This window comes from Cydia pomonella, chromosome 14, assembly GCF_033807575.1.
Source record: "Cydia pomonella isolate Wapato2018A chromosome 14, ilCydPomo1, whole genome shotgun sequence".
NCBI classification, from domain to species: Eukaryota; Metazoa; Arthropoda; class Insecta; order Lepidoptera; family Tortricidae; genus Cydia; species Cydia pomonella.
This window is the reverse complement of record NC_084716.1, coordinates 2,619,997-2,647,172: the sequence shown is the minus strand read 5'-3', so window position 1 is coordinate 2,647,172 and position 27,176 is coordinate 2,619,997. Positions and strand designations below refer to the sequence as shown.

The 27,176-nt window shown below is 36.3% G+C and overlaps 1 protein-coding gene across 1 annotated transcript; it reads right to left on the bottom strand.

The window, feature by feature from the left end:
* Positions 1-573: 573 nt before the first annotated feature.
* Positions 574-25,749, bottom strand: LOC133524706 (heparan-alpha-glucosaminide N-acetyltransferase-like). The gene is made up of 10 exons (XM_061860837.1): positions 25,366-25,749; positions 15,497-15,639; positions 14,864-14,973; positions 13,868-14,027; positions 11,598-11,799; positions 10,127-10,291; positions 9,263-9,372; positions 3,745-3,908; positions 2,748-2,919; positions 574-1,328 (listed from the first exon to the last, which is right to left on the bottom strand). The coding sequence occupies exons 1-10, from the start codon at positions 25,507-25,509 to the stop codon at positions 992-994; spliced, it is 1,707 nt and encodes a 568-aa protein (XP_061716821.1). The 5' UTR covers positions 25,510-25,749; the 3' UTR covers positions 574-991.
* Positions 25,750-27,176: the final 1,427 nt, after the last annotated feature.

Sequence of the window (27,176 nt, the reverse complement as noted above, 5' to 3'; positions counted from 1 at the left end):
CTTATTCGTCGTCAGTCTTGTCTTTGTACCCTTTCTAGCTTTTAGGCTATAACTTGTACACAAGGAATAGAGCTTAACAAATATATCTTTCTCGGAGATGTAGTAATTATTGACCACTTGGCATTATAATGTTCCTAAATTGAAGAATAAACCATTTAATTTCGACGCCCGCTCGTGGTTTATGAACCGCACCGCCGCGTCACGCCTCCGCCTGTGTTTGAGGAGATAATTTTCTTCTTAATTAACCTGCTTTGGATGGCGTATTTAATTACGGCATCGAGACGTGCGAGTGTGATGATGATGACAACTTTTTGTACGTTGCAATTGGATCCTTTAATACCTTGAGCTGGGACGTGAAAAGAGGTATTTGGATTACCGGAAATATTTAATTTCAAGCACGTTCCACCATTCGTTCGTAGAGGTGTGGTGCAAGTATATGTAAGACTGATCAATGTCGGATATGGAAAGACTTGTTGTGGTTTTCGTTTTTTAACTAAACTTACAGTAGATTGTAGTTTAATTTATATATTTCCACTGAAATTCTTGCGTTCTGGGTTTAGATATAACACATAATAAACATTAAAATATTTTATTTTAGATTACACTTCCCGTCTTTCCTTTTTATTCCAGATTAACTAAAGACCTTTTTACCTGACTAAAGTCTTTGTACTTAGATAATTAGTCGCTGTAAACATGGTATTTTAATAAATTCAAATATCAAACTCGTTTGTTACAAAGACGCCTCATCAAATATAAAGATCAAAGACATTCCAAATTTGTCGACTTGACTCGATAACTCAATTTGTAAATCTTAACCGATCTTAACGAAATCAGTTCAAGTCACGCAGCAATTATTTTTCACTGTGATTGTAATTATTTAATCAATAACAAAATAGTATAAAATTGTTTTTATCATGTTAAAACATCTAAGACTTTAGGAAAATACGCAGTAATATTAATAAAACAATTAACTAAACATACACCTATACGTTTACCAAGCGAGAACCACACGACTCCTCGCTCCCTCATTGCTGACTATACTTGTAATCAAATAACCCCTCAATCTCACCCAGCACACGCTGATCGCAATCCACACACACACGATCCACGCACTCTGCCACAAATACAAGAAATGTGTGGCTAAATACCGACCCCAATAGAACGGGAAAGTGTTAGAGAACATAAGATGGCCGGCGAGAGTAGCGATGGAGGAAATGCCACAGGTTGTAATGATGTTGATTCTAAACTGACGGACTTCGGTGAGGTGGTAGATGGAGATGTAGACGAAGAGAGTTGCAGAGGCGATGAGGAGGATTGAAGATAACGGCCTGAAAAAAAAAATACCGAAATCAGAATCAGAAAAAAATGTTGATTTAAACTAACACGATTTTCACTCATAATTTGTGTGACCATGATAGTAATATCACGTTCGAAACGTCAGGCCAAATAATAAAAGTAAGTGAACGCCATTAAGAGGGAAGAATAGCTAAGCGATTCTAGAGAAATAACGGTATTTTTTCTATGAAATTGCATTTCGGGAGAAAGCGTTTTCCACTAACTAAATCTTAACAAATCACTTTGATTTTGATGTCGATCGCTTCAGCATAATATATTTTGCAAATTTTGAAAAAAAAGGAAAACCTATAAACCTAGTTTTTCATCGTGTCAATAAATAATCATGGAGAATGGAAAATATTTAGAAGTGGAAAAAACATTTTCTCTTTTTGTATGGACTATCACGTACTTCTCTCTTAAGTCCCGATTCTGTTTTATGGAAAATAAAACTGCTCAAAATCGTATAGACAAAAAAAAATTACAAAACGAAATATACTATGAGTTTTTTATCAATGCTTCATATTTTTAATTGCAGACACATGACATGACAGACAGTTATATTTGCATTAAACTTTGTAGAATCTTTGCATGTACAAATCTTTAGCCGTGCATATAGAATGGATATCATACTTTATTTTGGCAAATTTACTTCATGAGAAAGAGTTCAAGAATAATCAAATTAGTTCTACATATGTATGAAAATCACTGTCACCAGTGTCACTTACGGGCCGCAGAATAACAACATTATTCATTATTATTCCCAATTCAGGTAATTTAATATATTTATCAACAGCTGCATCAACAATAATTATTTCATTAGCACAATGATTAGCCTGTATTATCGGCGCCATATTGCCAATATCGGACGAATCATGATATAATTAGCTTATGTTGCGTTAATACGGAACTTGCATACAAATTTGTTTATATCGATAAAAGTACGGTTCAATGGACCAAATATTTGTTTGTCTAAAATTGCGTTATCTTTATGCGATTGAAACGAAATATTTTCCTGTAAACTTTATACACTTTATGCCATTTTGAGGCTATAAACATTACGGACGGATATCAAATCTTAAATGATGGAATTATGACTGTTTGAGTCTAATTTGAAATAAGTTGTACTAACGAATTCATATATCGTGTTAAGAAAATTAATCATAATAAATTGTATTTTATTGTACTTATTTCGTACACATATAAGTTTAGCATACGCCAACATACTTACATGCACGTAACTTAAATAAAAACGGTTTCGTAGCAGTATGAAATTGGAATGAACAAATAACATATGACTAATTACTGGTCCTTAATTACGTTTTTTTTTTTTGCAAATTACTTGTAAAGGTAAAAATATCAGTTATTAGTGTGAAAAAATGGTATAGACTGTTAAGGATACAATAAAATCTTACCAGAGATTATAGTTAAGTGGACTGGCGACTGCAGCAAGTATTATACCAGTTACTCCAAAACTAGATGCCCAGAAACACCACTGCTTCATTTTGGTGCTGTGATCGTCATGTTGTAGGTAGATGACACCAGCTTTTAGGCCAACTAGTGCTGTCAGTATGTGTGAAATTATTCCTGGAAAATACGACACTGTGTGGAAATACTACGTATAGTTATTTACTACTGAGTAAATAAATTGTTAATTTAAATAGGAAGTTTTACCAAATTGTATTTTGTATTATTTATTTGGGGACAATCTTACACATATCGACCAAGCCCCAAACTAAGCAAAGCTTATACTATGGGTACTAGGCGACGATATAGATACGTATATGTATAGATAAATACATACTTATATACATAGAAAACACCTATGACTCAGGAACAAATGTCTGTGTTCATCATCACACAAACCAGTGACTTACCGAAGTTTTTTTATATAAATATATTTTATTTGTAAACATAAACGAGACACCATACACCAAAAAAAAAAGAAGCGTCATAAAATGGCCTCATCTCAGCATGTTGCTTGCGAATTCCAGAGGGCCTACCGCGAACCACGTTCGACGTGTTGTCTCCCTATCACACCTACGTACGAATTTACAAGTGCGACAGAGAGGCAACACGTCGAACGTGGTTCGCGGTAGGCCCTCAGCGCTGATCATCCGATGAGACTATGAGACAAAGAAGAATTACATACAATACTGACTACTGACTTTTGAGCGTACGATTTCTTTAAAACCTTGTAGAAGGCGTTTAAATAAAAACTCGTAAATTTTTCAAAAGAATGCATTCCGTTAAACATCGGACTAAAAATATTTTTGTATGATTGCGATAGGTAATCTATATGAAAATAAAATGTAGAATAAGTACATAGTACATTAAATTCGCTCCACATCTAATGTACTCGTAATCAAAACTACCTCAATTCGGCCGGTGCCTAATAAACAAATTGCTTACCAAGAAGCCCTTTAGTAAAGCCGTAGTAATAGTCAACATAAAACGGTTCATCCTTGTTCACACAGAGCATATTCTTGTTGAACACTTCGCTAAATACGTTGTCTTCTTGGCAATTATTGCCCTGAGCCATCCAGGAGTTTCTTCGTGGGTCGAATTCTGCATATCTACAATATTATACTCGCTTCATTATTTCTGATATCATTAGAAGACATTATCATTATAATCGTGCTGCAATTTATTGATAGTCTCAAATAAAACTTAATGTGGGAAGCAAGCCCCAACAGGCTTCGTCATTTCATTTAAAAAGGACCACCCTGAATCGCATCCGATCCAAAAGTACCCATTACGCTAGCAGCATTTCCATGTTGTATAGCCAATGAAATCCCCTACACCAGATACGATCCGAGGCGTGGATCACAGCCCCTAAGCTATCACTAAGTCGGCGACCAAGTTCTTTTACAAGCCCAGGGTCCCGTAGTCTCCACTGCAATTGGCACAAAATCGTTCATTGGTTCCAGGACACTGTACTTGCTGCAGGGTGCAAATGCTATGGGACCAACTGCATAAAAGCAAAAATTAAGTTAAAGTGAGAGAGTCAAGTAAAATTAAAAGTCAATGAAATTATTTACATTAAGTTATAAAACAGTCACCCACGTATCATAAAGAGTTAAAAAAATAAGTTAGTACGGTCGCCAAATCTCAAAAGCCCTCTAGAAACACGATTTAATTGACTCGGCTCGGCCTTACCCACAACCGGTATCAATGTGTTCGGACAGTTCTCCTGATTACCGTACATGCGGTAGTAAAGCGGAAAAATGGTGGAGGGGATAGTAATGACGTCACAAAGATGGCGGTCGGACCTATTCTTTTTGGCGGTGTATCTCGAAAACCACTTAACCGATTTTAATCATCGAGGTGTCAAATAATAGCTTATATTATGGAGATTATTTCCTTTTGTACAAACATTTACGTGAAACCTATAGGAAAAAAAATAATCACAAAAAACAGTTTTTTTATAAAATTATTTTTTTTTATTTTGTAAAAATCTCCGTAAATATTAGCATTTCGCAAATTTTGTTTAATATAAAACATATTGCTTCATTATCAAGGAATATAATGAGCCTTAAAACATACAGATCGAGTAATAAACAATGAAGCTACACTCATTTATTTGCGCATGGGTAACGATAACTGGCTTTTACCGGTCGAAACTGTGGTGACTGTTACGATACGTATTGAATGGAATTTATAGAGTATCGGTTTTAATTACTGAAATTATAATGACAATTATAAAAACCAGACACAATAATGTTACCTTACTTCGACGTTTAGTCTCTTTTTTCGTCTTAATCATAGGTAGGTACATATTTCTTTTTACTTAAAAATTTTATACAGGGTGAACTTTTAACCACCAGTCATACTCTGCGCAGCGACTTTATAGGTCATACTGAACAACTTTTACTATTAGTAGTCCCCAAGCCGCTCCGAGGCCAGATTTAATTGACTCAGCTCGGCCTTACCCACAACCGGTATCAATGTGTTCGGGCGTTTCTCCTGATCACCGTACATGCGGTAGTAAAGCGGAAAAATGGTGGGAGGGGATAGTAATGACGTCACAAAGATGGCGTCCGGACCTATTCTTTTTGGCGGTGTATCTCGAAAACCACTTAACCGATTGTATTCATCGAGGTGTTGTTTTTTTATACATTTGGTTGAGGTAGGTTTGTCTTATGTTTTAAAGCAGTAAAATCTTTCAAGTCGAAACACAGTATAAATATACATTTTGTTGTTTAATCTAAAAGTATGATGTTCATTGTTTAAGACTGATTAGTGATTACTGAATTAAATAACATGCTATTTGTTATTTTTGTTTTATTTTTTAAATCAGGTATTAATTTATTCACTATGTATCACTATACAGGCAAAATGTGTATCATAGTTGGTCTGTAAGTACTTACTACTTGTGTCGAATATAGGTATAAGATGAAATTTTAACCACCAGCCATACTCTGCGCAGTGACTTTACAGGTCATACTGAACAACTTTTATTATGGGACCAATGCCGAATCACGCAAGAAAATTTGGATCTGGAATGACACCCACTGGCTGTGCCCTACCACACAAAGCGAGATGACATTCACAATGCCCATACCTCTCTTTTGGACGTAGTTTAAGGACGTACCCGGGTCCATGACGCATGCTCGCCACACCGCTGCTTAAAATAAGCTGACGCACCGTAAATTGAACTGCGTAAAAATCGCAAAAAATATTACACGGAGATCTTATGGCAGACACCGTACCGGTGACGTAAAAGACGCAACTGTTTTGCGAACAAAAAAGATTCGCGTGAAGCACGTCACTGCGATTCCGTACCGTCACCGTTTTTTTAAACAGCGGTGTGGGGAGCATGCGTCAAAAACGGTACGCATACGACGCGTCACTGCGATTCCGTATCGTGACCGTTTTTTAAGCTGCGGTCTGGTCGCACCTTGTATTGTATTGTATTGTATTGTATTCGGGCGATTATTCCGCAACTCGACGACTTGCGCCTATTTTGCGTGATATGTTGGGGATGGGCTAGTCCTGCCAGCCCAGCTCCTCGAGGAATCCTATCAAACCTTTGATGTTGAGTAGGACCTCGGGGAGGTCTCTCGGAGATCCGAGATGTTTAGCCCTGTATGGAGTCTCTCCGCTGCATTCCAGCACCACGTGAGAGGCTGTTTCTTCTGTCTCCATGCAACCTCGGCACAGGGGACTGTCTGTGACACCTGTTGTGAAAAGATGTTTGTTAAATAGTCCATGACCTGTTATGACACTGGTTACCATACTCAGTCGGACCTTCCCTAGTTGCAGGAGCGCCCTTGTGAGTTTTCCGTTGATGCCAGGCATGGCTTCTTTTGCCTGTCTGCATCCAGTCTGGTTCAGCCAGTGTTCTGTGTGTAGTTTCCCTGTACGTGCCAGCAGCATTGAGCGTACCTTGCTAAATGGTATCGGAAGAATCGGTTCCGGACCAATCGCCTCCGCATTCGATCCTTGCCTGGCAAGCTCGTCCGCAGCATCGTTACCTCGGGATCCACTGTGTCCCTTGATCCATTGTAGGGTGATCTTGTTATTATGACATACCTCCATTAGTCGTTCGTGGCATTCGTGTATAAGTTTGGATGTAACTATATGGCTATTTAGAGCCATTAAGACTGCTCTACTGTCGGAGAGTATGCGGATGGAGGATCCTACTACCTTCCTTGCAGTGATGGCAGCCGCCGCGTTTATGATGCCCATGCACTCAGCTTGGAATACCGAGTTATGGGCTCCTAGCGGAGTGGTGATCGACATGTTCAGGTCTTCTGAGAAGGTTCCAGAGCCTGATCCGCTGTCTGTTTTGGACCCATCAGTGAAGATTCTCAGCTCCCGGGGATTGAGTCCTTCATGATTGTCGTCCTCATATAACTGTATTTTGTACCTTTTATCGAAGATAGCTTGTTTGTGAATCCGGTCCGTGCCTGACCTAAGCACTGGAAATTCGTCATACACCTTTTCCAGGCATTTTGTGTGAAGAGCTCCTGTGATGTTAGACCATATCTTGAGGGTTCGCAACCTTACCGCTGAGAGACTGGCCTCTTGCTGTATGTGTAGGTGCAGCGGTGGAAGGTTTAGCATGACCTCCATGGCTGCAGTCGGGGTAGACCTCGTGCAGCCAGTGGTGGCCGCGCATGCGAGCCTTTGAAGTCTTTGTAGTTTGTCTCGTACGTTGCCTAGGTTTGTTCTTGGCCACCAAACCAGAGCACCGTAACAGAGTAAGGGGCGGATTATCGTCTTATAGAGCCAGAGGGTAATTTTCGGGTTGAGTCCCCACCTCTTACCAATCATCCTTCTGCACTGCCAGAAGACAACTCCCGCCTTGTCTATCCGTTTGTTGATGTGGTTGTTCCAATTGAGTTTATTGTCGAGAGTTAGTCCTAAGTACTTAACTTCATCGGACAGCTGTAGCTCAGTTTGGAAAAGTGTTGGTCTGGTAAAGTTGGTCGCACCTTTATATGGGACAGTCAAAATTTTTTTCGCGATTTCGGAATTGGTCCCATAGTAAAAGTTGTTAAGTATGACCTATAAAGTCGCTGCGCAGAGTATGACTGGTGGTTAAAAGTTCACCCTGTATAAAATTTTTAAGTAAAAAGAAATATGTACCTACCTATGATTAAGACAAAAAAAGAGACTAAACGTCGAAGTAAGGTAACATTATTGTGTCTGGTTTTTATAATTGTCATTATAATTTCAGTAATTAAAACCGATACTCTATAAATTCCATTCAATACGTATCGTAACAGTCACCACAGTTTCGACCGGTAAAACCAGTTATCGTTACCCATGCGCAAATAAATGAGTGTAGCTTCATTGTTTATTACTCGATCTGTATGTTTTAAGGCTCATTATATTCCTTGATAATGAAGCAATATGTTTTATATTAAACGAAATTTGCGAAATGCTAATATTTACGGAGATTTTTACAAAAAAAAAAAATTTATAAAAAAACTGTTTTTTGTGATTATTTTTTTTCCTATAGGTTTCACGTAAATGTTTGTAGAAAATAAAATAATCTCCATAATATAAGCTATTATTTGACACCTCGATGATTAAAATCGGTTAAGTGGTTTTCGAGATACACCGCCAAAAAGAATAGGTCCGGCCGCCATCTTTGTGACGTCATTACTATCCCCTCCACCATTTTTCCGCTTTACTACCGCATGTACGGTGATCAGGAGAACTGTCCGAACACATTGATACCGGTTGTGGGTAAGGCCGAGCTGAGTCAATTAAATCTGGCCTCGGAGCGGCTTGGCGACCGTACTAAGTAGGTAATGATAAGATGATAATTTTAAAACTTACTGTAGGAAAATACAGGGGTATCGGCGCCGAGTACAATTTTATTCCATTCGGTGTCGAGACCCTTGGTCCGTGGGGCCCTGGCGCTCTGAGTCTCTTCAAAGATCTGTCTAAGAGACTCAGAGACGCCACAGGAGATCAAAGAGCTGGCAGCTTCCTCGCTCAACGCATCAGTCTAACGATCCAGCGAGGAAATGCTGCCAGCGTCTTCGGTACTATGCCGCAGGGGCCATTTTTAGATTTATTTTAGATTTAATTTAGTCATATTTTAGTTTTAGTTTACATTATTAATTGTAATAATTTCTTTTAAAAATTCATTTTATATTACTTATGTAATAATTATACTATAATTAATAGAATCAGGCGTTACTTTGCGGAAATCCATGCTAATTAAAGCAAGAAATATTACTTTGCTAATCCGCGAGAAAATAACGTGTTAGTCAAACAATGCTAACCCGTTATACTTACTTGCGTATTTTAACATAATAAATATGGAATATTAATTGCATGTTAAAATACGCAAGTAAGTATAACGGGTTAGCACTGTTTGACTAACACGTTATTTTCTCGCGATTTAGCAAAGTAATATTTCTTGCTTTAATAATTATACTATTTCATAATTGAATAAAGACAAACTTACTGTTTACACTCAGTGTTGTAGAAGATATGAATTGAAACTATCACGATGATTAAAAGGAATGCTCCTAAAAACCAGCTCCAGAAGAGTGTCCCGGCAGTTCCGATGATATTCTGAAATAATGTTTGACCAGGTTTACTTCAATTCTGACCGATTTTTTTATTGACTGAGCGTTAGCGAAGGTATCCGTTTCAGCTTGGCTAAAATGCTTTCGTAGATTCTAGAAATTTTGTGAGCAGGTTCGACAGTTAGATATAATTTTTCTATAGTTTCGTTTTTTGAAAAATGGTCAAAGTAGAGTAGAGTCTATGACGCTTATGGTCCAAGATCCCAGACCCACCAGACCTTACTTATTTTCTCATGAATAAAATGTATGGGTTTTTGTCACGGTGATAAGGTATGGCACATAAATCAAATTCCTTGACCGTACTTTATCTAACATCAAAATCAAATGTCTTTATTTGTCATAAAGGCCAATAAACAAAAGCTCATAGCAGTGGCCATCGCCTGCGAGAATCAAGATCACGAGTTACCAAGAAATGTCCGCATACAAGCACTGCAATCCCGTAGCTCGGCTTGCGTATTTGGTTGATCCTGTGGGACGCTATAGGTACATATACATACATACATATAATCACGCCTATTTCCCGGAGGGGCAGGCAGAGACCACGGATTTCCACTTGCTACGATCCTGACATACCTCTTTCGCTTCCTTCTCTTTCATAACATTCCTCATACACGCTCATCGGTTTAGGGTGCTCTTGACCTGGCCTTTCTTCCTTTCCCCGATTAGATCAGAGAAAGTCCGCCGAGGTCTACCTCTTCCAGCTAATATATCTAATACTATATTATAAAATTGTCACTAACCTTAGATTTGCCCTGCTTGTTCACACTTATCAGGTAAACTGTAGCAACCATCAGATAGGATATAGCTATGCAGGATAAAGGCGCCCATAGTGGAGCGGCCAGAAAACGTGAGCGGGATGCAGCCGCGCTTATAGCGACCCCGACGAAAAGTAGCACGAACGATCTCTGTGAAAAATAATTAATTTACTAATTAATTCTCACTTTTAGTGCCTGATATTCTACACAATTTGATTCTATAAAATTATTTTAGATTGGATGATAGAATGCAAGGGAGGCAAAGTAAGATGCATCTACATTACACGTCATGGACATAAAATAAGAAAAGAGGGTCATTTCGTATCAAAAAGTCAAAGAGCTGATGCAAATAATGAAAATACGAGAAAGCTGAAAGTTGTTACTAATGTAATGTAAAATAATTTATATAGATTGTTGTTTGTTTTAATACCAGCGGCGGTATCATGGTTCCATTTTTATCACTTGTCACTATGCCCGTCACTTTCGCACTTACATACTTGTTAGAACGTGACAGGCATCGTGACAAATGATAAAGAGCCGACCATCTTAGCCCTACAGCAGTCAGATTATAATATGTTAAATTATTTTAAAAACTAAAATACTTACGACCTTATACGACACGAGTCCCTACCATGCCCGCCATCTACGAGTGTCGCTGTACGATCCTCGTAGAAGAGAGATATATATTTAACTAAACGAATTACAATAATATACGCGGCGTGAACGTGTTTATCATTAATATGATAAATCGATATAAACAATAAAAAAATACTTAAACATAATATAAAGTAGGTACCTATCCCTGTTTTACATCGATACCAGCAGATAGCAAACTACTGTGAACGTAGGCAATCCAAGTCGCGGTACGGCTGTTTTACGACAGTGAAGACAACAAGTCAAAATAACATTATATTGATAATTGTATACTGTTGTTATTGTGTCACATCCATCTATGGTATCTTCGCTTTTAACTGGAAGACACATAATACCGTCAAATGTGATTTTAATTAAGAAAAATCATTTTTTAAACTGACCCGAGGTGTCCGCAACCTATAATACCAAAAATAAAGTTCTTTGAGTTGATAATTATGACGGCATGTTTATTTGTCTTAATAAGTATGCATGAAATGCAAAACATAGAAATCTGTTCGACTAATTTTTTTCGGATATCACTAATATATAGCTCTTAGGTCCTTCAGCAAGGTTTATTTCAACAATAACGCACAAAGGACGACTCACGCTAGAACGGGTCCAGACCGGGACGTCTGAAACTTCAGTTTCCTAAAGAAAGCATCACGTGATCACCGATCAGACATCATAGAAAACGAAATGTCGGACGCCTGGATGAGGACCGTTCTAGCGTGACAGCGTGAGTCATCATCAATACCAAAATTGTAACAATAAAGTAGGTATAACTACTATAAACTTACCACTTTTAGAAAAATCTTTCACTTACCAAGACAACGATACCAAGCATTGAACGTTTCGACACCCCCCTCCTACAATCCTCTTCCACCATTACTGGTACTTTTAATCCAATAGAGAATGTGTATGCGAATAAAAGACAATTTGCCACCGTTAGTCCACCATAGTTCTTGCTGAATATCGGGTATCCTCCTCCACCGGTTGTTACGAATATTATTAGAATTAGTAACAATCTGGAAAACCATACGATTGGTTCATTATTGACCGAGAGAAGTGAGGTCTTGTATTTTTATTACTTTGTATATTCTCCGAATACTCAAATCCAGGCACATATTTATACAGTCCTAACGTATAAGTTAGATTTTTTCGGAACGGAATAACGTCGTCCGAAAGGAATAATGAAATTCCTCTACGCTAGCGGATGAAATATAATTACCTAGCGGTTATTTTTAATGTGCGACAAGATGAATTCCCAATTGAATATTAAACGTGGGAAAAAAAATACATATACATATAAAAATATAATAGGCTTTTTTGGGAGCTCGTTAGCCTAAAAGGCTTTAAAACCTGCTTATAGTTTATCATCTTAATTCCTGTGTTGGGGAAGATGGATCAAAAACTTTTAAATATGAGTTATAATTATGCGCCTTTAAAGCGAATTTTCTCAAAAGTTTTTGACGTAGCTAGGTTAGGTACGGGTTTAGGATTTTACACACAATGTATCTTAAAACTATTATGACTCATAGTTTTCTATAAGCAATTACGGCTGTTATGTTTGGTCAGCACATGTAACATTTGTAGCTTCACGCTTGACAGATCTAATGAAAACAAACACGTATAACATTAACCTCCTTTTTACTTCAGGCGTTAATTAGCCAAGCATCCAAATTCTCATTATTTAACGCCCTTCTCTACGACCCTTGACACAGAGTTAAAGGGCTAATAAAATTTCTAAACAGGTCTCCTGTTACGGAAAAAGTAATAAATACGAAAGTGTCCTAGTACTGGAGTCACGGGTGTTTTTAATGAGCAAATTCCTAACCGTTTGGCTTGATTACAATATTTTAGAGTGCCTAGGTACGCTTCGAAGTACAAATTTACAAAACACATAGGTAAGACAGATGAGTAGGAGAATTCCACCAACCACTGAATGTTGAGAAGTACATTCCATTACTAGGCCTGAACATTTTGCACGGTGTGAAATTATTAGTAACTAAATATATATGTGGGCGGCAATCCTTAATGTTTGTTTATATGCATATTTTTAAATAATTTCAATTGGATTACGTTTTAATATAACATAATAAGTATTTGATTTAAAGGAAGCATAGTTAATTGACTGTTAAATTTTAATTTTTATATGAGAAGCTGATCGTGTTTAGTTAAAATAATCACAAAATTATTGTACTACTACATAAACATAATTATTAAATTAATTGTTATCTTTAGGCAATCTTGGAAATATATATAATTAGGGATTGTATTTATAAGCAACGATAGCGCAGGTGGTGTGGCGTGATCTCAGGTAGTCATACCTATGGAGTGTGGAATTAAGAGGAGTGATATCTCTTATGGTAGAACTGTTGCAAAAGTGTCCAGATGTCAGCTATAAATAATAGTTCCAAATCTCTCCAGAGTAGCGCTAGAGTAACTAAGAACCTAGGCGCTATTGACGGAGTGAAGTGCGCTGTCTACGATTTGATTTTTTTGTTCAAGTATTCTAGGTATTGTAGCGCCACCTATTTAAGATTTTTTGATGACACTTTTTGGTACATGGAGATTTATTTTTTTACCTCCACCTTCCGTAGTCATACCTAGACGGGTAGGTCGGGAAAGTTTATTCTCTGCTATTTCTATCCTAAAGGATGGACATGAGAACGTGTTACCACCCGATGACCATGCTGACTATGCGAAATCCACTATTCGCATCTTCGCCGACATATAAAGCCCGACCAGAAATATATGATCATTGTCAAGAGGGCGCTGTTATTCTCATGTATAGGGTGACAGTTTAGTTTAGTATGAAAAAAAATAGTTCCAATGAAATTCCGCAATATGGCGCGTGATCATATATTACTGGTCAGGCTTTACTTTCTATGGAATGGCTTAATTTTTGGTTGGGAAAGAACTGTATATATGGTTTTATTCTCCTTACTTAACCTTTTTATGCGGTCTAAGATTCGTTTCGCGTTATTCAATGCGTGCTATTGTTCAAGAATTTAACCAAGCCAATTGGTTAGGAATTTGCTAATTTAAATCACTTGTGTCTCTAGTACTATACCTTTTTTACTACGCACTTACCCCCTTAAGAAGTGAAAGCTGGGCATTATATCTGAGTTATCTCGTTCTGCAGTTAAGTTTAATCCTTCGTTATGTCGCTTTTTGTTTCGCTTTAGAAATAATTTTACGAGGCCGAAGCCTGTGATGGCGCTTAGTATGATTAGGGTGAAAAGCAGGAGAGCTGAAAGAAGATTTTCATATAATTGTTGGTGTTATGTTGAGGTCTTTAAAGATTGCGCAAAGAGGGACATGATTGCCTTTCATATCGACCACCAAGACTGGAAGAGGCTTGCAGAACAGCGGACGGAGTGGTAAAAACGCATTGTGGAAGGTCGCAAATGAAAAGGCCCATGATGATGATGATGTGTTGAGGTGAGGTAGGGTAAGTGGAGCATCGGGGCAAGATGAACACTAGTTTGGAATTTCCATAAATTCATATTCCTTATTCCGAGTATTACTTAATGAAAAAACCTACACCCGGCCTATTCTACACCGGGCCTGTCAGTTATTCGCTAAGCTGACAATTGCGAATAACTGACAGGTCGATATCGTTCGGCGAACTGATAATTAGTGAGCTCCTTTATGGACGGACGCTGGTGAAAATGTACAGTACGTATTTAAGAAATATAAAAGCGTTTTGGCAACATTTTGCTAGTCACAAATATAACTTTTTTTTACTTATTTAAGCTTCTGAGCAACTGTAATAATTATTAGACATAGTTAATGTTAGTATGCATTCGGCTATTTTTGTTACAGTATATCTCTTTCTATCTAGTTAGAAGTTGATTAAAGACCTACGAAGATTATCTATCCTTTATTATCTACGAAAACGTGACTTCATCACAAATAATTAAGCTTTAAAACTACCTTCGACGTTTCTAGGACGGCATTGTTTTCGTGGTTCGTGCTTACGCCCCGCGATTAAGTCCCGTTTTTGTAAATAACAATTTATAAAGATCGTGGAAGTTTAAATCAGTATATTTATACTATTAACCTTATCAACACTAAAATACTAACGCATGTAAATGTTGATTGGAGGAACTTCTGTCTCCATCACACATTTCCCGACGTCCAATCTGTAGACACCATACTCTGCCAGACTAGGTTTCATGTTACACATCAGGCCTCTGCAAAATAAATCATAAATCATATCAGAAAATCAGAAAAAGGTCTATCAGTAATTTAATATTTAATATTTATAATATTTTAATTTACTTCCGTGAGGGCAGCGACAGCGGCAGAGGCGGCGGAGAACGCCAAGGTAGGAAAGTACAGGGGTATCGGCGCCGAGTACAATTTTATTCCATTCGGTGTCGAGACCCTTGGTCCGTGGGGCCCTGGCGCTCTGAGTCTCTTCAAAGATCTGTCTAAGAGACTCAGAGACGCCACAGGAGATCAAAGAGCTGGCAGCTTCCTCGCTCAACGCATCAGTCTAACGATCCAGCGAGGAAATGCTGCCAGCGTCTTCGGTACTATGCCGCAGGGGCCATTTTTAGATTTATTTTAGTTTTAGATTTAATTTAGTCATATTTTAGTTTTAGTTTACATTATTAATTGTTTATAAGGTTATATTATTGTACTAATAAATGTAATATCCTTTCTTTAATTGAATATTTAAATAACGGATAGGTTTCATGGTCAATTTCTTACCTAACATAGTCTGGCTGGATGAAATCGTTGTAGTTATTGTTAAGAATCCTCCATTTGGTCTGTTCTCCTGTACATACTTTATAAACAGCTGTTTTATCCGATCCAAATGCATTGTATTCACTCTTCTGACGTTTGTATGGGCACTGAAAAAATAAGATTTAATTAATTAGCCACGGCCTATAGCGGCCTATATGTCTCCTAATGGGATCATCTTTGATACAAATCCCATAATTCTGATAATCCCGAAAACGTCAAGATCAGTTTTGGGCTACGTAAAGGGGCCCACTAATTACCAGTTCGACGGACGATATCGGCCTGATTTAAAAAAACATTTTTCAATAAAAAGACATGTCAAGATTGTTTATCATTTTTCTACTGCTAAAACAACAAACTATAGTTTGAAAGAGGAAATCATTCGTATATGCAAGAGTTATAAGAGGCAACATCGCAATTTCTTTACTCATAACTTACAAGAAAATAAAAACCTCAATTCCAAAGTCAATAACAACCAATATCGACTAACTAATCAAATTACCAAAGGAAGTAGGAATAAAGAATTCGCAAACACACTTCTCAAAGAATTGGCAATAAGCGAATCGACGGAACCAATCCGCGGCTACTGTCGGATTAGGGCTGTCACTCGATCAGAATGAGCGCTCAATCTTTCGTGCCATGACAAAACATTGTATCTTAGAATACAGTTTTATTACAGGTATTTTCGACAAAAAAATAATTTATGCAACTGCGAATATCTGGTTTCATAGGTAGAATTTGGACAAATAAGTCACAATTTTTACCACAAAAACCATTATTTTCATACTTCGTTTATCGAATTGGCAATAAGCGAAACGATGGAGCTAATCCGCGGCTACTGTCGAATTAGGGCCGTCACTCGATCAGAATGAGCGCTTAATCTTCCGTGCCATGACAAAACACAGTATCTAAAATTGTTCTAATTAATATTTTTCGCATAAGCATAAAAGCATAAATAAGCATAAAACTTGTTTAATATAATTTTACCGCTAAAACTAAAATAAAATTGTTGTTATTGGTATTTTCCCAATAAAACGGCTAAATTTTACCGCTAAAACATCATTCGACTGTCATACGTCCGTTACTCGATCAGAACGAGCGCTCAGTCTTCCGTGACATGAAAAAACACTGTATCTAATGAAAATTTTCTTACAGATATATTCCCAAAAAAACTTATGCGGTGAATATTTTGTATTATATGTAAAATTTGGACAATAAATATCACAATATTTTCTTAAATCTTAATTAGGTACTACGTTTAAAAATTTGACAATAAGCGAATCTATGGAGCCAAGTCACTCGATCAGGATGAGTTCAATCTTTCGCGCCATGACAAAATACTGTACCTACAAAAAATTATTTTATAGACATTTTTTTTTTAATTTGTTTAGAACACAAACAGTCACATTTGTTAACAATAAAAAAAAAAAAAACATTTTTTAATTAATTTCAGAAAAACTGTCATAAGACTATCACTTGATTATAATGAGCGCTTAATATTTTCCGTGGTATGACAAAACACTGTAAAATGGTTTTTTGTAGGTTATTCGATAAAAAAAAAACTTTTATTTACATAAATTTGCCTATACAACCTTGAACATTCGGTTTAAAAAAAATTATTTAAATTTTGCCTAATTAGAACACCATATCGAAAATCCCCCTAAATGGATCCCCACTATTTTTATTACATCCTGCAAGTGTAGATATCAGAAAACCTCAATTATTGATTTTTAAGTATAAAAACACTGTAACTCAAGATACACTGTTTTGCCACATCACGGTAGATCTTCTCCTGTTCTGATTTGTTGGGTGACAAGGGGGCAGGAGATTAAGGGACGCTGTTCCACCACGCACACCATTGGAAAACCATTTGAATTTGGAATTTATTAAGCAACAATACGGTATAGAATTGAATGGATTTTCAAATGGCTGTTAGGACTGTTATGTATGGAGCACAGAACGGAGAAAGTGTTTTTTGCGTTTCGTTTTGGAGTTGTTTATTGATTTTCGGTAGTGAACTAAAGTCTTAATATAAAATCTGTGTATCTTTGAAGTCCATAAATAATTATTCTAGATAGTAAATTAATGACTGAAACAGATGAATGGTGGATGGATTTTCAAAGTTCTAACTGACAAAATGACGCTGCCAATGATGGTATTTAAAAAAGGAAAGTTTGCATGGTAAAAAGTAGTTTTTATTTGTTTTAGCGAAAATGTTTCAATGTTTCAACTTGAATTACTCTATAAAACCGAAAAAGCCATTAGCTACTATAAGAAAGATTGTTTAATAGTCTATTTTGTCCCCACTGCTGGGCAAAGGCCCCCACTTTCCTCCGCCACTCATCACGGTTTAATGTGCATGCTCCCGGCTAGCTGCTGCAAAATGTGTCGAGGTCGTCCCATCTCTTTTTTTGGTTGGGGAGCCCAAGAGTGGATTTTTTTAGTTACTCGAGCACGTCAGATTAAGGTATGAGTAGTTGCTACCGTGGTGTGTACCTTATTCATTTTAAGCCATCTTGATTCAACAAATAGTTAATTGAAAAACCGGCAAAGTGCGAGTTGGACTCGCGAACGAAGGTTTCCGTACCATTATCTACAAAAACGGCCAAAAATCACGTTTGTTGTATGGGAGCCCCCTTAAATATTTATTTAATTATATGTTTTAGTGTTTGTAGTTATAGCGGCTACAGAAATACATCATCTGTAAAAAAATTAACTGTCTAACTATCAGGGTTCTTAAGATACAGCCTGGTGACAGACGGACAGATGAACAGACGGACAGCGGAGTCTTTTAGTAATAGGGTCCCGTTTTACCCTATTGTAAAATTGTTTTTTTAAATTATAGTAACTTAGACGAAAATGACGAAATCCACAATCTTCTTATCGATATTTTTACCAACCTCTCGAAATCTAAAAAAAATTTACACGCTTTCCTGCTCGCTGGGACAGAAAACGTTATGTCTCTATGACGCTCTTCAACTACACATTTAGCATTACCGGCTCCCCAGCTATTTGGAAAGCTTTATGCCGGAAAATGCCCTCTGCAATCAAGAAATAGTGCCTCTTTATCAAAACATTCAATTTAATTTTGAAAGATTTAGCCCCCTGGCTTCGATATATCTGATGGCAACCGACCTACAATGACTACAATTTCGTTGAACTCTGCTGTAGTATGTTACACTGAGCAGTCTATAGAAACTAATAATGAATAGTTTGTCTATACATACAAATAATTAATAGTTTCTCTATAGAAACTTTAAATCAATAGTTTGCCTTTGATTGTTTCGGGTTTCTATTCGACAAATAAAACCAAGGAATCAATTAGAATACAACTTCTCTACCTACCGCAATTATAACACACATATGAATATCAAGAAGAAAACTATGTTTAAATATTAAAGTGTCTAAATGCTTAATATAAATTACCATAAAAAGTCATAAGTAAAAAATTCATAAAAATGGCAATAATTATTATTTTGTTCATTCTGGCAACGTTAAAGGTGTATACCGACTGTTAAAGCAACATTTTTATAAAGATCAAAACACAAGTGTATAAAAATGGTATAAAATTTCCCTCCGCCGATATCGTTTGATGCCCCTCATTGAATTCTTCGCATAATAAATTACATTCAGTGGTACGACACGCAACCAAAGACAACCACTTACAGACTCCACTTTATACAGATTTTCTATCAGATTTAGATAAAATATGGTATATAGATAGGAGAGTTCCCTATTCTGTAGGGTACGTTTACCGTACATAAGTCCTACAAAATCTTCCACTGAGATACGATAAAGTATGTTAATTTCGTACCTTATGGTGCTAAAAATAAGATCGTGTCAGATATTTTTGCGGCCTTCGTTGTGTAGCATATTATTTTAGGCGACTGTTCACATATATCCCGTTTCTCTTATTTGAGTCTCGAGTACTGAAAAATGTTTGAATTTGTTTTAGATTCCCTAAAACTCAGGTTTCCTATGATAGGGGTCCGTCATATAGCGGCCGTAATATTACAGACGCAAAAAGAAAGTTCCTTTAATAACCGCCCTCTAGGAAACCGCGCCATTTTGTTTACATAGCAACATTCTAATGGCGTCATTAACCGCTGTAAATACTGTCGCTATATGACGGCACCGCTGTCCTAGTCTAGGGCTATAACCGCGAAAATCGATGTTCGTCAATTGCGGATATTTTTCTCTGTCACTCTAATTACGTCTTAGTGAGAGTAAAAGAGCGAGATCCCCGCAATTTGCGAATTTCGGTTTTCGCGGTAGGCCCCCAGAGCTTTAGTTTTGCAATATTTACAGGAAAGACGTGAACATGTTAAGCATTCTCTAAAATGTGTATGACCCGTCTAGTAGGTAAATGGTCTGTAAGTATACCTAACGCACTTTGGGGGTGCGAACATAGTTCATTCTGGAAGCAACGGTTTATATTGATGAGTTTGAGTGGCGTAAAAAAGGGCAGGTTTTACCCAGATTATACCTTATAAAGGCTAGCCTGTACAACTATAGTCTTTAAGCGAAAAATTGGACTTTAGGATGGCCAAACACCACACCATCGGAAATCTAAAGTATAAAAACCTAATAAAACTTGGTGTTTAAGATAAGTCTACTGACTACATGGTACTCTAAAAATGTCAGCTCTCTAACATTATCCAAACCGAAACTACAATGGTTCGAATTTTTTTTTATACCACGACGGTGACAAACAAGCATACGGCCCGCCTGGTAATAATCAGTCACCGTAGCCTATGGACGCCTGCAACACCTGAGGTATTACATGCGCGTTGCCGACCCTTTAAAAACCACTCCTTTTTTGAAGAACCCCATACTGTAGCCCCTCGGGAAAAAATACGACGAACCGTGCCAAGAAAAGATATGCACTGCTTTTTGCCCTTTATCTCGTCTTGGCGGTGGCACGGCCGTGCCCCCAGATTACGCATCATATTGCGGAAGTTCATTAGAACTACATTTTTTATACTAAACTGAACTGTCACCCTATACATGAGATAACAGCGCCCTCTTGACAATGATCATATATTTCTGGTCGGGCTGTAGATTCAAATTTAATTTCACTGACAAATTTTGGACATTTTCCTTTTATGGTCTTAGCTTTTCACCCCTGAATAGCGTAAAAATATGGACCCCAGTGTGACCTACCGCATTGTTTTCTTAGGGTCATCCTTCTAGATATTTTTATTGGCTTACTTTATCAGAATGGCCTCATTTGATATCAGTAATACTTACATTATAAGTTAATTGGTTATTGTTATGTTTAAGTACATATTTGAATTTGTTTTAATTAAAATGTTGTTTTTTTTGCGACAAAAACACATGTTGTTGTTATTGTTTCTACATTTCCTTGTTGTCTTTCCCATCACGGAACAATGGTCGCTTTCATCGGCTTCGCTTCGGCCGGTCCCATCCGGACGCTTGGGAGGTGAACGTGGAGCCGGAGCCAGCACGTAGAGGGCCTTTTGACAGTTTAATGAAATGTAAGGGGTACACCGAGCAGATGCTGGCCCGTGTCCTTGCTGTTATTATTATTATAACTATTTTGTTGGCAAACTTAACTAATATGTTATTATTTATTTATTATGATGAAACCAAACTAGAAAAAGCGCTTTGTCACCTCCACGCTCTTTATATCCGTGTAAATACGTAGTAGCCTTATCTTATCTCTGTTACTATGAGGCAGCCGGTCCGGGCCGTAGCAACTACGCTCGCACTCTATTGCAAATTGTTTCTATTTGTTATTTCACTTACCCACGAAAAATGTTTTTATTTTATTTAATTGTGTTTAGTTTAACTTTGTGTTTTTTTGTTTAAGTCATACATGTACCTACGTTTTTTGTTATAAGTGTGCGCTCACCGCTAAATTTTTTTTTTTTTGCATGAAAAAAAAAAAAATTCTCATGTAAGTGAATATTTTGTATTCTTATGAGAAATAAAGATCTTTAAACCTAAAATATATGTCGTTCTACCCCCCGTACTTTTATTTGTCATTTAAACATCCGTAAACACGTATATGTATGTATGCTGTTTGTCCCAACACCTTCTAGATTTGAGTTTCGGCCTCGTAATCGCTGTCTTTTATCTGTGCCGGGTTCCCGAACTGTGTCGCGCAGGAACGCTCCTTTTGTTCGAGCTTTACGCAGCTTGAATTCACTCCTCGCATCAGCGCCTGAATGTGATGTGTTTGCAAGTAGATGGATGTCAGTGCGTGATGAATGTCTGAGGTTCAGCGAGATGATGGATATTCGTCCCTCCTCTGTGTTATAAGTGTCACCTGTATTCTAATTAGTATTTTGATGTTTCATGTCAACTCTTTCCAATTATACATGTCTAGATTGTCTAGGTTCAATATGTAATTTCACAGTGCTTTAGTTTTAACTGTTATACTGTGTTAATTAAAATGAATAAATAAAATAAAAAATAAAATAAAAAATGTATATACTTTATTGTACATAGAAATAAAAACACGAAAAACACAGTTACAGAGTAAATTAAATACCACAAAGGCGAACTTATCCCTGTATGGGATCTCTTCCAGTTAACCTTTGGGGAAATGAGTAAAACAGAAGTAACGGTGAATGAATGACAAACACAAACAAAAGTGTACAATCACTGAAATTAATGAAATGCACGTTTTGTTATATTATAACATATGTACATAATAACTTACCTAAAGAAATAATAATAATAATTCAGCCTAACGTCCCACTGCTGGGCACAGGCCTCCACTCATGCCCGAGAGGGTTTGGGCTATAGTCCCCAAGCTAGCCCAATGCGGATTGTGGACTTGACATACACCTTTAAATTTCTTCTCAAATGTATGCAGGCTTCCTCACGATGTTTTCCTTCACCGAAAAGCGGGTGGTAAATAAAAAGATATTTTTCGTACGTAAGTTCCGAATGAACTCAAGTACGAGCCAGGATTTGAACCCGCTACCTGAATACCCGAATTGAAAGTCAGACGTCATATCCACTCGGCCACCACCGCTTCCTTTCGAATTTTCCATACAAACGGAGTTTTGTTCTCATTTCAGTATGAAAAACTAGATTTATAGCTTTCCACTTTTTCAAAATTTGCAAAACTAAAAAAAATTAAAGCAAAACCTATAAACCTAGAATATATGAATAGAATATAACGGTTTAGCAACACCTACTTTTTCGATTAACTTCTCTATTTCCGCTACCCAAAGGTTGTCTGGAAGAGATCGCTTTTTAGCGATAAGACCGCCTGTTGTCTGCCTCTAAATTTAATCAGTTGTTTATTTCTCTTGTATATTTTTACTGCGGTGTGCCAATAATTAGTATTCTATCTATCTATCTAAGTATTATATATATATATATATATATATATACTGAAGCGATCTGGATCATAATCAAAATGATTTGTTAAGATTTCGTTAGTGGTAACCATTTACTCCAGAAATGGAATTTCATAGAAAAAATACCGTTATTTCGTTAAGATCGCAAAGCTTTTCTTCCCTCTTAAATTAAAAACTAACAGCAGGAAGATTAAAAACTAACCTAACCTACGTTACATTGTAACCCATTAGTATGGGTGCACAATTTTACGGTGTCATCTAAAGAATTACTTTCCGGCTAGTTTTCTTATTTTACCGAAGATTTGTACTAACTACGGCAAATCAATGATTACTTTTGAGGGTGCATGCATGTACAACAACCTATCCGCACATATTAAACATTTCAACGTGTTTAACTCGTTTAAAAAGCAACTTGCTACTGAGAAATATCTGCTGAGGGCCCAGGGATCCAGGATATGAGGAGATCACTGAAACACGTCCGTTCGGTATTGCATTTAATCAATCGATAAACATGGTACGAAATCTACCCTCTATTGTAGAAACGTGAGTCTACATATACATTACACACATCATTTCAGACAAACCTATAATATACCTATGTATAACACTGCAAAACGAGTTGAACGTGTATGTACATAATTGACTTAAATCTAATAAGATATGTATCTTATTTTTGTTATGTTGCGACGACGAAAATAGATGTAAATATGTATTTTCTAAATATGTATAAATGTCTTTAAACCTTTCAATTTAATAGTTATTTGTACAACAAGAGAGCAAAGTTTGATATTTCTTCGAGTGGTTATATTGTGCTCGTGAATCTATTATAGAATCTTTCGCTTGAACGGGACTCAAAAGCGCAAGAGATGTAGATAACTTTGATCTCGTGTAGAACACAAGACATTTGAACTTAGCAGTGAGAACATATTTTGAAGGTAAAAATACAACCTGAAAAAATTTAATCCTTCTTCATCACTATTTCACTCATGTTCTCTTAAGGTATTCTAACTATTAAGTTTAATAACGCAATAAAACTAAAACGAAAGAAATTTCAATAAATAAACTATTATTGTAAAAAAAAAATTTGTAAGATACGATCCGAATTTCGTATACTATTATTTGTCAACTATAGTAGAGATTTTTAAAAGTAGAATTATTTAGATTGCGTAATAATCTTTGTAATTTTTTAAGTTCATTGTTTTGATTGTACAATAAAATACGTAATTATTTTTTTTTTATACTACGTCGGTGGCAAACAAGCATACGGTCTGCCTGATGGTAAGCAGTCTTCGTAGCCTATGTACACCTGCAACTCCAGAGGAGTTACATGCGCGTTGCTGACCCTAACCCCACCCCCCTCGTTGAGCTCTGGCAACCTTATTCAATTGGTATTTTAGCAAAATTTTAACTTTTTTTTTCATTTATTAATAGGGAGTATTACTGCAATGTTCTGCCGCCAGAGTGCAGCACTAGCACCTTTCATAAACCATAGAGTAACTAATACATACTGTGCCTTAAACTGTTTTATTTAAGTTTTTAAATATAATAAAATATGACATTGATGCATCAAGGCGGTTTGTTTACAAAGGGCCTACCGGGAAACGCGAAAATCGAATTTTAGTTATCTGCCTCTTCATCGCTCGAATATGCAAGAGTGATAGAGAGGTTAGATAACGAAATTTAGATTTTCTTGTTTCACGGTAGACCCTCAGATCGTGATGGATTGTGATAGTGGCGCCCCCTGCGCAGTTCCCTATCAATACGAATGAATACCCGTAGGGCGTTTTGGAACAATGCGGTCTGACTTATTTCAGGGGTAGAGACTCTAAATATACCGTTAAATTACGTTTGAACTTCTACGTTGAAATGACATTCGAATATAAAGGTCACCTGAATGTCGTTTTAACTTACTCCGTAAGCAAAATGCTATTTTGCTCACTGTTTTTAAGCATGAAATTACCCTTGTTCGAGCTGCTGAGGTGAAAAAATGGTTGTTCCCAACTAACGTGTGTAGGAGAACCGGTATCGATTGACATCGCAAGCGTTTATTATCATTATTTTCCAAGCAACGAGATCATCAATATGTAGATATTTATTTATCGGGTAGTTACTTGCCGACTGACAAAAATTAACATTGCATTACAAAATAGATAAAAATGTATCTAATTTGGTAACCTGTCTAGCCTAGTGGGTAGTGACCTCGCGTACAAAGCCGATGGTCCTGGGTTCGTAAGTCTGGTAAGGGCATTTATTTGTGTGATGTGATGAGCACAGATATAGATAATTATGCATTTATCTATTATATCGTCACCTAGTATCCATAGTAGGTTCCAGCTTTGCTTAGTTTGGGGCCAGGTCGATTTGTGTAAATGTCCCCAATATTTTATAAAAAATGTCTTCAAAAGCTTCTTTTCTCATATTACACCATTGACTTATGACTTTAAATCTTTCATTTGCATAATATTAGAAAACATTAACCTAAAACAACACTTCACTTACTTTGTAACAATCCTCACTGACGCTGTAAACTCCAATGTGATCCAAAGTCGTATTTAAAAACACATAAGCATAATTTAATGGTAAAAAATTAACATGAATATCATTGTACACTTCTACACTTGGTTGGCCGAACCATGACGCCATTGTTTTTATTCGTATGAAAAAAAAAACTAGCAGAACAAAACGCGCGGTGTCAAGCTAAGTTCAAGGTCTTGTAGCGGCGCTCAATCGATTTTGCACTTTGAGTTATGGGGCTTAGAGTCGTTTTTTATTTGTATTTTATTTTAGTGGATATGTATGGACTGTCCACTATGATGTTTGGCTTGATACTGAACGTATTTAGAGCAGTTTTTATTGAATGAACCTGACCTGATAAGGAAAGATAATGTAATCGTATTTGTTTGTAACAATGTATGTATAGAGTAAATATATGTTTCGTGTTTTGGTGAATGTAAGTAAAGTCATAGACCAAAGCTATGCATTTTTGTGTGTGTGTGTGTATCTTTATGTGTTATCTGTCGTGGCATCACCGAATGGGCTCTACGGAAGACCAGCGCTGGCGTTATATAAGTAAAAAATTAGTAACCTATTATAAAACCAAAACTTCAGCGTAGGATGTAGGTATTCAAATTAGTATTGTTTTCAATCTGACTCCACAACACAGGCATAGCCTAGTGTGGCAGTCATAGGTTAAGGAAATCTTGTAAAAAATTTGGTAAATAAACTATTTTTTTTTTTATTGTACGAGAAAAAATAAATAGTGATTACATAAGATAGAACGTAAATGTGCCTTAAACACTTTAACCTTTACCTAAAAGAGTAATTAAAATCTATACCTAAAGTATGTAATGATATATTATTGCAATAAAATTAATTAAAACTAAACTAAATTAAATAATACTATTACGAAATGAAAGGTGAAAACTAGTTAAACCTAAAAATAAAATTAAGTATAAAAAATAACAAAGGAAAAATAAAAATATACTTACCTACAAAACAATAATAGTATTATTTAATTTAGTTTAGTTTTATTTAATTTTATTGTAAGGAACCCTTTGAATATATTATTGCATAGTATAAACTATATACAAATAAATATATTTATATACATATATAATATAAATAAATATATACGTTAATATATAACATATTATGACCGATTCCTATCCTACCTGTCAGTAGGTTCTTCGTCTGAGAGCCATAGCTTTTTTAGTTTATATTTAAGCGAGTGTGTTAGGTCCATTTCGTGATGTACACTTTATGATTTTTTCTTTTCTTGCTTTTATTGTATGTACATGTTCGTACATGTTTTGTGATTTGCATGAAAAAATATTTTTTTATCGATCTATCTTATCTAAGCATGGGTTATATTTTCTTGTTACTGACAAATTATGGACACTTATATGTCTGAAATAAATGCATTTTATTTTATTTATATGTATATATCATTGGGGTAGGTTTATCATTGTCATTGTTCCATCTTTTTTGCCGAGGCTCAGTAAGATCTGGTTAGTAGAAAGAGTAGGAAAGTCTTTTTTACCAGACCAGCCCGTAAAGGATCTCTTTATTTTTCAAAAACTGGTGAGAAAATTGAATTTTATCCACAAGAGTGGCAAAGTAGTTTGATGTAAATTGTGTAATTGACATATAAGTAATGATTTTCAATAATAAATATTGAATAGCTTTCATTTGGATTTGATTTGTAATGTTTTACTTAGTCAGGTCATAAGTTCTTTCAAAAAGGTTTTGTCTGATAAAAAAGCTATAGGATATCTTATTATTCATACACATGGGTTGAAAGCTTATTTAAT

Bases quoted from the DNA above. Each gene is read 5' to 3' on its own strand.
- LOC133524706 (XM_061860837.1), bottom strand. From the start codon at position 25,509: ATGGCGTCATGGTTCGGCCAACCAAGTGTAGAAGTGTACAATGATATT. The intron at 14,028-14,863 runs GTTAGTATTTTA...ATCTTCTTTCAG, and splicing joins TCCAATCAACATTTACATGC to CTCTCCTGCTTTTCACCCTA. The intron at 11,800-13,867 runs GTAAGTGCGTAG...ATGGTTTTCCAG, and splicing joins AGCTTTCACTTCTTAAGGGG to ATTGTTACTAATTCTAATAA.